The sequence below is a fragment of the Neophocaena asiaeorientalis genome, unplaced genomic scaffold (assembly GCF_003031525.2).
Source record: "Neophocaena asiaeorientalis asiaeorientalis breed wild unplaced genomic scaffold, Neophocaena_asiaeorientalis_V1.1 scaffold251, whole genome shotgun sequence".
NCBI classification, from domain to species: domain Eukaryota; kingdom Metazoa; phylum Chordata; class Mammalia; order Artiodactyla; family Phocoenidae; genus Neophocaena; species Neophocaena asiaeorientalis.
In genome coordinates this window covers 6,763,938-6,776,789 of record NW_020173377.1, presented here as the reverse complement: position 1 = coordinate 6,776,789, position 12,852 = coordinate 6,763,938, and the positions used below count along the sequence as shown (strand labels likewise).

At 37.9% G+C, this 12,852-nt stretch overlaps 1 protein-coding gene across 4 annotated transcripts in view; it reads left to right on the top strand.

Annotated features, from left to right (window-relative positions):
- Positions 1-12,852, top strand: part of CFAP20DC (CFAP20 domain containing) — a 252,459-nt gene that overhangs the window by 105,174 nt on the left and 134,433 nt on the right. For all 4 annotated transcript variants that reach the window (XM_024746270.1, XM_024746269.1, XM_024746268.1 and 1 more), the window contains exon 6: positions 7,003-7,159. In XM_024746270.1, coding sequence (XP_024602038.1) covers positions 7,003-7,159 — 157 coding nt within the window. The remainder of the gene's footprint in view (positions 1-7,002; positions 7,160-12,852) is intronic.

Here is a 12,852-nt window from a genome sequence, read left to right as displayed (position 1 = left end):
CTCTCCATCTATTTGTATCATCTTTAATTTCTTTCATCAGTGTCTGATAATTGTGTGTGTACAGGTCTTTTGTCTCCTTAGGTAGATTTATTCCTAGATTTTTTTTTTTTTTTTTTTTTTTTTTTTTTTTCAGAAATTAAGAAGATACTTCTGAAATTTACATAGAAATTCAAAGGTCCTAGAATAGGAAATACCTTTGGAAGTTTCTCATAAAGTTAAACATTTACCCTTTGACCCAACAGTTCCACTTCTTCGTGTCTATTCAAGGAAATGAAAATATGTGTACACAAATTTGAATTTCACAACAGTTTTATTTATGATAGCCGAAATCTTGAAATAACACAAGTGTCCGACAACAGAAGACTGAACAAACAAATAGTGGTCTATTCATAGTGAGCTCCTACTCAGCAAAACAAGAATGAACTACCAGTACATGCAAGAACACTGATGAACCTCAAGTCTTAGCCTAACTCTAAGAAGCCATTTACTGTGATTTCATTTATATAAAGTAATAGAATAGACAAAACTAACCTAAAGTGAAAGAAGTTAGTACTTGCCCTTAAACGGTATGACTGCTGAGATTGATAGGAGAGCTGCGCAAAAGATCAGTCTGCGGTGATGGAAATGTTCTATATCTTGATAGGGTATGGCATACAGATGTATGAAATGGTGAAAACTCATTGAACTGTACCCTCAATGTCTATGAATTTCACGGTGTGAACGTCAAAAAGATCATATGGTTAACATACATTGAGCATTTACCATATGCTAGGCACTATTAGAAGTGCTTACATGTATTTAAACATTGAATCCTAACAACTGTATGAGAGATTTGTCATTATTATCACCATTTTACAAATAAGGAAAGAGAGGCACAGAGAGGACAAGTAACTGCAAAGATTATATAACTAGTAAGTGGTGGAACTGGAATCCAAATCCAGACAGTTTGGCTCCAGGGCCCAAACTCTTGCATCCCTCTGAAGAATATATTTAAAAGGTGTCGTCAGTAGAGGTTAACTGGAAGGAGTTGACAGACAGATAAAGGAATAGAATATAATTCAGAATTTTTAAAGTATTTCAGGGTAATTAAATTAAATCTCAAAATATGGCCACGTGAGTGGATTAAGGAGTGAAGAGGAGAGGAAGACTTTAAGAAAAGGTTAAGGGACTTTTAGGGTGTTGAATCAGAAGGTAAGATGAACCTGGTCCCAGTATTTTCCAGGAATGTGTGTATAGGATGGTGCTTGTGTACCTGAGGAGGTAGAAGGAGTGACTGGGGTGTGATGTGAAGCTGAAAGGGTGGAAGAGCCTGTCTCTGCAATGCCTCAGCCTTCAAAGAAGATAGAGGTTCCCAGTCAGAAGAGCAAACTCTCTTCTAGTGCCACCCCGCCCCATGGCCTCAGAATAGGGGGCTGTAGAAGCGCAGGTGAACTGCATAAGTGAACTTCAACTCCAGACTTGAAGGGGAAGTAATATCTCAGAGAAAAGCCAGGTTTCAGTTAAGGTAAGGTGTGTAGGACCCTTAGAAGAATATAAAGAATATAGGTACTTTTCAGTAGTAAGAATTTCAAAGGGCACAGTGAAAGGGTGACTTGAGGATTAGCAAGAGAAAGATGGGACAGCTGTTTCAGGAAGAGATAGCTTGCTGGAGGAGGATAGGAACTGGAGGTAGAGATTGATTGCTGAACAGGTATAATGATGACACTTCTACAAGGAATTTGCCTTTCCTTGGTTCAGCCATGAGCTACTACCCTGGCAGCCCCGACCTCCAGTCATCAACTCCCCTCTCTACATATAAGGACTTGTGGTGATTTACTTTTCCTGGAGAAATTGCTTTTAATACACTAGTAATAGGTAATTACTTCCCCTGACCATGTGGAAATTACTATTGCAATCTCTCTGCTTACACCACTTAATAAACACAATATGATGGTGAAAAAGATAGATAAAATCATTGTAATCAGATTTTCTCTTGAGAAATTAAAGCTAAAGTGAAAAATTATTTTAAAAGGAGCAAGAATAACAGTCTTAAAACCTTGTTTTTTGTTATTTCAGGAGCATGAAAACAGAATGAGGTTCTAAAATTCTGGGGAAAGATGCACTTTAGGATTTCTAGGTTATGAAATTGTAATTTTTTGTTTGTCATTCCTTTTTAGCAAGGCAATGCTGGCTAGAGTTGTGTACTGTTAGCGACTCAGGCTCTTTACACACAGGCAAAATGAATCCAGTTGTCTTCAGATCTTTCCTACGGTATTGGCAGAGAATAGGGGCACAGGAAATCAAAAGAGTTCTGGGACAACCAAGAGCTTGTTATTGCAAGCTCTTGAATGTGTGTGTGCGCGCAGGGGTGTGTGTGTGCACGTGCATGCATGTGTTTCACCAGTACAATGAAGCCATATGGCCAAAACATTTCAGTAAAAACTAGAAACTGATGCTTTGAATAATGCTTTCACCCTTTGGCAGTCAGTTGTTTCACGTAAAATTCCATGCTGGAACTAAATACCGTAAACTCTCTTATCAATCCAAGAAACAAACTAAACAGAACTGTCTCTTCTTTATCAAGATTGCTGTCTTTCCTGTGCTTATTTCTTAAGGGCCCATAATTATAAATATTTTAGATCAAGAGCTCTTCCCTGATGGCCTAGAGTTGCACATAGGAATAAAGTGATTAGAGATCAAGAAAAATGTCAAAAAAGGGATTTTAAGAGTGAATGATATCCCCAAGGGTAATGAAAATATTTTATAAAGATCAGCTGTAATTCAGATAACCCACCTGTTGATAGTAGAGAGTTTGTACTCTTTTCTAAAACTTCAGAAAATTATCACAGAATTTATATGAATAATGAGTTATTTGTGGAAGCTTATGAAAATTGTAACCTTTATAAATATCAGCTAAACCAAAAAAAAATATTCTATCCACTAAACTAAAAAAAATTTTCTATTACCTCTAACCAAGGAAGATTTGTGAAAGATATTCCCATCTTTTTTAGGAATTACTCCCATCTGTACTTCTAAGAGATGGATTCACTAAATAACTTACCAGTTCTCACACATTTATGGTGTTTGTCAAATGATGATATAATGAAAGATTGAAAGTATTTGTGTAGGCATGTATGTATATGCGTGTCTTCATATATTCATACACACACATGCATACCATTATTTGTTGAATACTTTCCATGAAGCATGAAGTCCAGGCAGAGGGAATAAAAGCAGTTTGACTGGGATATATAGGAAGTGTATAAATCACACCTACAACACAAGCAACAAAATCAAAAGTAAACAACAACTGAGATTACATCAAACTAAAAAGCTTCTGCACAGCAAAAGAAACCATTAACAAAGTGAAAAGACAACCTATGAAATGGAAAAAATATTTGCAAGCCATATATCTGATAAGGAGTTAATATCAAAAATATACAAAGAACTCATACAACTCAATAGCAAAAAAATAATCCAGTTAAAATGGACAAAGGACCTGAATAGACCTTCTTCCAAAGAAGACATACAAAAAGCCAACAGGTATATGAAAAAATGCTCAACATCACTAGTCATTAAGTAATTGCAAACTAAAACCACAGTGAGATATAACTCATACCTGTTAGAATGGATATCATCAAAAAGACAAGAAATAAATGTGTATGATTGCAGAGGAAAGGGAACCTTTGTGCTTTGTTGGTGGGATTGTAAATTGGTATAGCCAGTATGGAAAACAGTATGGAGGTTCCTCAGAAACTTAAAAATAGAACTACCAAATGATCCAGCAATTCTTCACTTCTGGGAACACAGTCAAAGGAAACAAAAGCACTAACTCAAAAAGATATCTGCACCCCCATATTCATTGTAGCATTATCTACAAGAGCCAAGACATGGAAACAACCTGTGTCCGTCTATAGATGAATAGATAAAGAAGTTGTGGCATATATGTACAATGAAATATTTTTCAGCCATAAAAAAGTGAGAAAATCCTACCATTTGCAACAACATGGATAGACCTTGATGGCATTTTATGCTGAGTGAAGTAAGTCAGATAGAGAAGGATAAGTACTGTATGATCTCATATGTGGACTCTAATGAAAACAAAGCAAAACAAAAACCACCAGACTCATAGAAAAAGAGATCAGATTTGTGGTTACTAGATGTAGTGGGGGGCAGGGGTGAGGGCAGAGCAGGAATTGAAGGAAGGTAATCAAAAGGTACAAACTTCTAGTTATAAGATAACTAAACACTAGGGATGTAACGTACAGCATGGTGACTATAGTTAACACTGCTGACGAGCTATATAGGAAAGTTGTTAAGAAAGTAGATCCTGAGAGTTCTCATCACAAGGAGAAATGTTTTTTTTTCTTTCTGTTGTATCTGTATGAGATGATGGATGTTAACTAAATCTGTTGTGGTAATCATTTCACAATACATGTAAATCAAATCATCACACTTGTACACCTTAAACTTATACAGTGATGTCAATTGTGTCTCAATAAAACTGTGGAAAAAAAGAGAAAAAAATGGGTGTAGAAGGTAAGGGCCTGGTTTCCTGGACTTGCACTGTTTAAAGGAGGTCGACACCAATTCCCAAGCAGATCTGGCAGATTCTGACTGGCTCTTCAGGTGCAGCCAGCTGGAGGGTTCATCTAAGCAGAGAATAAAGGGGGAGGGTCCTGAGAAAAAATGCCCAACACATTCCCATACCTCCCTGGGCCTGGAAGCCCTTATTAGTTGTTCAAAACGAAACTCAGATGTCACCTCCAAGCATTTCCTAGATGTAGGAAGACTCAAAATATTTATTTCAAAAAAGAAAGATAATTTAAAAGCAGTTATTAACTCTAGAAATCTAAAGTTGCATAAGGAAAGGAAAGGTAATCATAGGGCATCACTTGGCTCAGTTGTGTACAATATTTCCATAGTCACAATAAGGAAAACACAGAATATGAATTTTAAAGAAAAGAGAGAAAGAGAAAAAATGAGAGATAATTATCTAGGGAGGATGGAGTCAGGAAAGTTAGGTGTATAAGTGAGCTAAAAATCTTATCTACCATAATAGGAAGTCAGCAGATAATGTCTAAAATTGATGAATCAAGAGGTATTATTTTAAAATACAAGGAGAGAAAAAAGCGTTAAAAGTTGACAGTATGATTGCATGAGTGGAAAAGTGACAAAGGGCTACATTTTGTATAAAACTTTTGTTAAGCCCGTGTCTAACACCTGATAAGCACTTAGCACCTGTGGGGAAGAATGGATGAATGCGATTCCTGATGGGACAAACCAGCTGAAAGATTGGAATTGGGGCATAATGTTAAGTTTTTAAGGAATGGAACCCAAATTTGTAACAACAATAATAGCGCTAGTATAATAATGTTAATAATTAGTGTTGGATAGCTGGAAACCCCAGTACCTCCATATAACCTGAATTTTACCAAGCCATGATGTTTTACCATATGGCATGCATACTGGATTTGTCCCTTACATTTCACTTCCTATGCTAGCCTTCAAACCAGACCCTCCTCACTTCATGCTTAAATGACTGATGGAGACTAATTGGTGCTTCTGTGCCTCAGTCTGTCTCTACTCTGCCTCAGCCTTCTTCCCAGTACCACTCTACCACCCCAAACATTCCTGCGTCAGGGTTAGTCCAGACTTCCAATACTATACTTTTCTCACATTCTCCTTCAAGAACCACAGTGACACTTGACCCTCTAGGATCCAAGTTTCTCTTCTTGATCTTCCAGCTCCTCCAGAACCTGGCCTCACTGCCCTATCCCACATTACTTCCCACACTTCCCCAGAGCACACCATTCCGCTGATCAAGCCAGTCTCATTGTTACATCACACTCAATCCTATCTCCTACCTTTTATTACAACTGACTCCTTTTTCCCCAAAAGACTAGAGCATTCTCATCACCTGGGAATAAAATGTTACTGTTGAGACATATATAAAGAAAATAATTTTACATATTTAATCAATAATTTACTGCAATCTCTTTTACTTTTCTACTATGGAAACAAGCTCAGGTTCTCCTCCATATTAAAATCAATACTTCTAAATGGATTTTCACTTTTAAAATGACATTATTTCCTGTATCAATTAATATATCTTTTAATTTTGATAAGTTAATAAAATAGACCTTATATAAACTGTGCTTCTAAGCAAATAATGGAGGAGCCTAATATTTTAATCAAAGCAGACAATTTTATTGTGTGTGGGTTTATCTCTGGGCTTTCTATCCTGTTCCATTGATCTATATTTAGCACAGACAATTTTAAATACTACTTTTCTTTTAACTGCAAAAATCCTTTTTTCTGCTTTTGCCCAGCTGTCTTATATATGTCATACTTTTTTACTAAACAATTATTTGCTCCTTTTCTTTAACTCAGTAAGACAATTTAGAGAATTTATTTGATGAAGTATTGAGGGGTCTAATTATTTAATGGGCAGAAATTAGTCCCTGCAAGAGTACTTTAAAAACTGGCAAATACCTGGCATAATTACAAATTATTTAGAAGAATCTATTTCTGTACAATAGGTTAATTGGTTATGAATAAACAGCAATGGCTGCAGTTTAGACCCAGCTTCTAATTTCAGTTTCATCCGTGCTTTTTTTTAACAAATATAAGTGGCTAATTTTGATCAAATTAGTCCTCTTGAAGGAACAATTGGCTACTTATCCTTGATTTTCAAGATTTAAGTGGTCTAATGCATCTACAATTAGCTTCCCACTAGCATACTGCCTTCTGATCTAGAGTTACCTCCCTAAGTTGTCAAAGCCTTGTCTCACAATGGGAACTCTTTAGCCAGATGACCAGTGTACAGTTTAGATCATGATGATTTCTTTGGAAGAATCAAGACAATTTTTAAGAAAATCGAAGCCAAAACAGATAGATTTGCCTAAAGGGGAAAATTGGTTTGGGGCTGGTTGATCCAGACAATTGCCTCAATTCTGGACTTTGCATTTCATTTATGTGATTTTACATAATACTTACTCCTCTTTCCCTTTTTAATTTTAGTGGTGCAATCTATGCATTGACCTGGTGGCATTTACCAGTGAAATATTCAAAGGAGCAGTTTTCCAGTCACTGGATGGAATTATTGTCTCAGCTAACTGTAAGCTACGGAAGATCTTCACTTTAAAATGCAGGCCTCAAGACACTGCTGATAAAGATGGTATGTTCAAGCTGCTATCAAGATTTTTTAATTCTTCAATTTTTAAAAAATTAGACATGCCTTTGGACAGTAAGAGTACATGGTAGTGGTTTTTGAAAATTTATCTTACTCTATTTAATTGTGGAAAGAACACTTAACATGAGATCTATTTCAACAAATTTTAAAGTATACAATATGATATTGTTGACTGTAAGTACAGTGTTGTACAGCAGATCTCTAGAGCTTATTCATCTTGACTGAAATTATATTACTATATTAATTTTCTAATGATCATGTTAAAATAGAAAGATGGTTGAGTTATTCCTCATATTATTTCTAAAGAAACTGGAAATAATACATTAATTACTCATTAAACAATTAATAAATATACTCTGTAGGAAACTGAGCCATCTAGAATTCATAAAGCAGCACAAACTCTCCTGCTAAGATAGTTTTAAACAACTGAAAGTATTGAGAAACTACTGATGCTTCTTTTTGATTTTCGTCTGGGATTATTTTTAACAAAATCAATTCTAGAAGCCCAGGAAACAGGACTGCACATTAGATGGCAAAGGTGATTTCTTAGAAGTTTGCATGTAGACTTTAGATTTGTGCTCCATCTGGATGAGTGCCTATGAAATCCTTCTGTGTTTCATTCTGTGGAACAGAACACTGTAAATTTCATTTGATAATAAAACACAGCAATGCAGTTACAGTTCCACAAAAAGATCATAAGCCAGGAAGTATGGCCACTCACATACCACTTAAAGGCTATACAAGAAAGTGAAAGATTTCATTTAAAAAAAAATTGGAACCCAGCTAATAAGAAACCTCAAAATTTATAGAAATATAGGTGAATTCTACATCAGATCATAAGAGGTAAATCATAACCTAATTAAAACTTTTCATAAATGTAAGGAAAAAGGTGAATCAAAAATTGGCAGATTAGGGCTTCCCTGGTGGCGCAGTGGTTGAGAGTCCGCCTGCCGATGCAGGGGACGTGAGTTCGTGCCCCGGTCCAGGAGGATCCCACATGCCACGGAGCGTCTGAGCCCGTGGGCCATGGCCGCTGAGCCTGTGAGTCCGGAGCCTGTGCTCCGCAACGGGAGAGGCCACAACAGTGAGAGGCCCGCATACTGCAAAAAAAAAAAAAAAAAAAAAAAAATTGGCAGATTAAATACATGTTTTTATCTCTGATTCTCCCTTAAGCTGCAATAAAATTATAACATATAAATCCACCAGGATGAAGAGGAGATAACAACAGATAAAAATGTTCATAAATTCTGTAAGATTGAGGAGTGACAACTGACTTAAAAGAGCAGAGAAAGCTGAAACTTTTAGGTTTTCAGAAAGATTTACCAGTAAGATTCATAACATAGAACCTCAGGGAGGATAAAGAATTGGCTGTCCTAGGAGAGGGTTCAATATGATGGCATAGGAAGATACTGAACTCACCTCCTTCCACAGACACAACAAATCTACAACCACATATGGAATAATTGTCTCAGAAAGGACCTGAAAACCGGATGAATAGAGTCTCCACAACAAAGGGTTAAAGGACAGCATCAAGACAGGTAGGAGAAGCAGAGATAAGTCTGCGCAAGGGAAAAAAACCACACCCCAGCCACAGCAATCCACAAATGGGAGCGATCACAAGGTTATGGATCTTTTCCCTGAGGAGAAGGATATTTGAGCTTCACATCAGGCACCCCAACCGCTAGGTCCTACACAGGAGAGACAAGACCTCAAAACACCTGGCTTTGAAAACCAATGGGGAATATGTCCAGGAAAACTATAGAACTGCAGGGATCAGAAACCCACTCTTAAAGGGCTCACATGCAGACCCAACAGACCCAAAAACCAGTTGACCCACAGGACACAAACACCAATTGAAAAGCACATGGATCATAGGTGAAGGGGTCCTACTTACTAATCTCGAAGCGTCTGCTGGAGAGGCAGGAACCAGTTGGGACACTCTCCCAGGACTGAAACACTCCCAGGAAAACCCACCTCCCCTGCATCGGCAGGCGGACTCTCAACCAATGCGCCACCAGGGAAGCCCTAATCTGCCAATTTTTGATTCACTTTGCAATCTTGGGCTAGTTTGTAATGTCAGCGCTGGCAAGCACCATTTTGGAATTCTCCCTCTAATCTATTATGCCAGTGGGCCCACCCTGCTGGGAACCCCACCCTTAGGGCTGTGCCTTGGCTGGGCACTGCAGCCAGTCTAGGGAACAGCCCCACCCACTAGTGTACCACCGCAACTCCAAAACTAGAAGGCACACACAGCCCACATAGGGAGGCAGCCATTGAATGCTTGGCTCTGGTGGCCAAGCAGGATTGTGCTTCTGAGACCCACAGTACATGTCCTAAATAAGACCACTCCTTCAAGACTGGGAGAGATAGCTGATTCACCTGATACATAGGAACAAACAGAGAATAAAGCAAAATAAGGAGACAGAGGAATATGTTCCAATTGAAAGAATAAGATAAAACCTCAGAAAAAGAAAAGAATGAAACAGAGATAAGAAGTCTCCTGACAAAGAGTTCAATGATGATCATAAAGTTGCTTATCAAACTTGGAAAAAGAATGAATCAACACATTGAGGACTTCAACAAAGAGAAAGTACCAAAGAGAAGTAATAACTGAACTGAAAAATACACTAGAGGGGTTCAACAGCAGACTGGATGAGATAGCAGAATGAATCAGTAAGCTTAAGACAAAGCAATGAAAATCACTCAGACCGACCAGCAAAATGAGAAGAAAATTTTAAAAGTGAAGATACCTTAAGGGACCTTTAGAACAACATCAAGTGAAATAACATTTGCATTATAGGGATCCCAGAAGGAGAAGAGAGAAAGAGCCAAAACAATTATTTGAAGAAATAGTGGCTGAAAACTTCCCTAATATGGGGAAAGAAATAGACATCCAGGTCCAGAAAGCACAGAGTTCCAAATAAGATGAACCCAAAGAGACACACACACCAAGGCACATTATAATTAAAATAGTAAAAGTTAAGGGTAAAGAGAGAATCCTAAAAGCAGCAAGAGAAAAAGAACTCGTTACATACTAAAGCGCACAAGGCTCTTAGCAGATTTTTTTAGCATAAACTGTACAGGCCAGAAGAGAGTGGCTTGGCATATTCAAAGTGCTAAAAAGAAAAAAAGTCCAACCGAGAAGTCTTAACAACGTTATCATTCAGAATTGAAGGAGAGAGTAAGAGTTTCCAAGATAAACAAAAGCTAAAGGAATTCATCAACACTAAGCCAGCCCTACAAGAAATATCAAAGGGACTTCTTTAAGCTCAATAAATATAGCAGTAATTAATAATAAGAAAATGTATGAAAGTGAAAGTCTCACTAAGAAAAGGTAGATATATAATAAAGGTAGTTGATCAATCACTTATAAAGCAAGCATGAAGATTAAAGGACCAAAATAGTAAAATTACAATCATTAGTTAAGGGAAGCATACAAAAAGATGTCATCAAAAGTACAAAACATGGGGCTTCCCTGGTGGCACAGTGGTTGAGAGTCCGCCTGCCGATGCAGGGGACACAGGTTCATGCCCCAGTCCGGGAGGATCCCACATGCCGCGGAGCAGCTGGGCCCGTGAGCCATGGCCACTGAGCCTGCGCGTCCGGAGCCTGTGCTCCGCAATGGGAGAGGCCACAACAGTGAGAGGCCCGCGTACCGCAAAAAAAAAAAAAAAAGTACAAAACATGGGGAGCGGTAGTAAAAAGATAAAGCTGTGGAATGTGTTCAAAATTAAGTTGCCACCAACTTTAAAACTGGCTACAGTTTACATAAGATGCTGTATGTGAACCTCACAGTAACCACACACACAAAAACTTTATAGCAGATACACAAAAGAAAATGAGAAATGAATCTAAACATAGCACTAAAGAAAACCTTTGAGACACAAAGGAAGAGAGAAAGAGAAGAAGAAAGAAACAGAGAGGAACTACAATAAGAGCCATCTTCTCAATAAACACAGAAAAAGCATTTGATAAAATTCAACATTTATTTATGATAAAGACTCTCAACAAAGTGGGTGTGGAGGAAACTACCTCAACCTAATAAAGACCACGTATGACAAGCCCACACCTAACATCACACTCAACAGTGAAAAGATGTAATCTTTTCCTCTAAGATTAAGAACAAGACAAGGATGCCCACTCTCACCACTTTTATTCAACATAGTATTGGAAGTCCTATCAAGACCAGTTAGGCAAGGAAAAGAAATAAAAGGCATCCAGATTGGAAAGGAATAAGTTAAACTGTCACTATTTGTGGAAGACATGATATGATATATAGAAAACCCTAGGGGCTTCCCTGGTGGCGCAGTGGTTGAGAGTCCGCCTGCCGATGCAGGGGACACGGGTTCGTGCCCCGGTCCGGGAAGATCCCACATGCCGTGGAGCAGCTGGACCTGTGAGCCATGGCCACTGAGCCTGCGCGTCCAGAGCCTGTGTTCCACAATGGGAGAGGCCACAGCAGTGAGAGGCCTGCGTACCGCAAAAAAAAAAAAAAGAAAACCCTAAAGACTTCTCCAGAAAAAATGGTGTAATGAATTTAGTAAAGTCACAAGAAACAAAATCAATATGCAGAAATTTGTGGCATTTCTATACACTAATAATGATCTGTCAGAAAGAGAAATTAAGGAAACAGTCCCTTTTTACAGTTGCATCAAAAGGAATAAAACACCTATTAATAAATTTAACCAAGGAGGTAAAATATCTGAATACTAAAAACTATAAGACACTGATGAAAGAAATTAGAGAAGACACAAATAAATGGAAAGATATTCTGTGCTCATGGATTGGAAGAATTAATATTGTTAAAAAGTTCATACTACCCAAAGCAATCTGAAGATTCAGTGCAATCCTTATCAAAATTTCAATAGCATATTTCACAGAACTAGACCAAATAATTCTAAAATTTGTATGGAACCACGGAAGATTTCAAATAACCAGGACAATCTTGAGAAAGAAGAACAAAGCTGGAGGTATCATGCTTCTTGATTTCAAGCTCGACTACAAAGCTCTAGTAATCAAAACAGTATGGTACTACCATAAGAACAGATACACAGATCAATGAAGCGGAATTGAGAGCCCAGAAATAAACCCACACATATGTGGACAATTAATTTACAACAAAGGAGCAAAGAACATACAGTGGAGAAAGGATAGTCTCTTCAGTGAATGGTGCTGGGAAAACTGGATAGCCACATGCAAAATGTAAGTAGACCACTATTTTACACCATACATTAAAGTTAACTCAAATGGATTAAAGACTTGAATGTAAGACTTGAATCCATAAAATTCCCAGAAGAAAACATAGTACCCTCATTGACATTGTTCTTAGTGATGTTTTTGTGGAACTGACTCCAAAGGCAAGGGAAACAAAAGCAAAAATAAACAAATGGAACTACATCAAGCTAACAAGCTTCTGCACAGCAAAGGAAATCGTCATCGAAATAAAAGGCACCCTACTGAACAGGAGGAGTTATTTGCAAATCATATATCCAGTAAGTGGTTAATATCCAAAATACATAAAGAATACAGACAAGGGACTTCCCTGGTGTTGCAGTGGTTAAGAATCCGCCTGCCAGTGCAGGGGACACAGGTTCGATCCCTGGTCCAGGAAGATCCCACATACCGTGGAGCATCTAAGCCTGTGTGCCACAGTACTGAGCCTGTACTCTGGAGCCCAC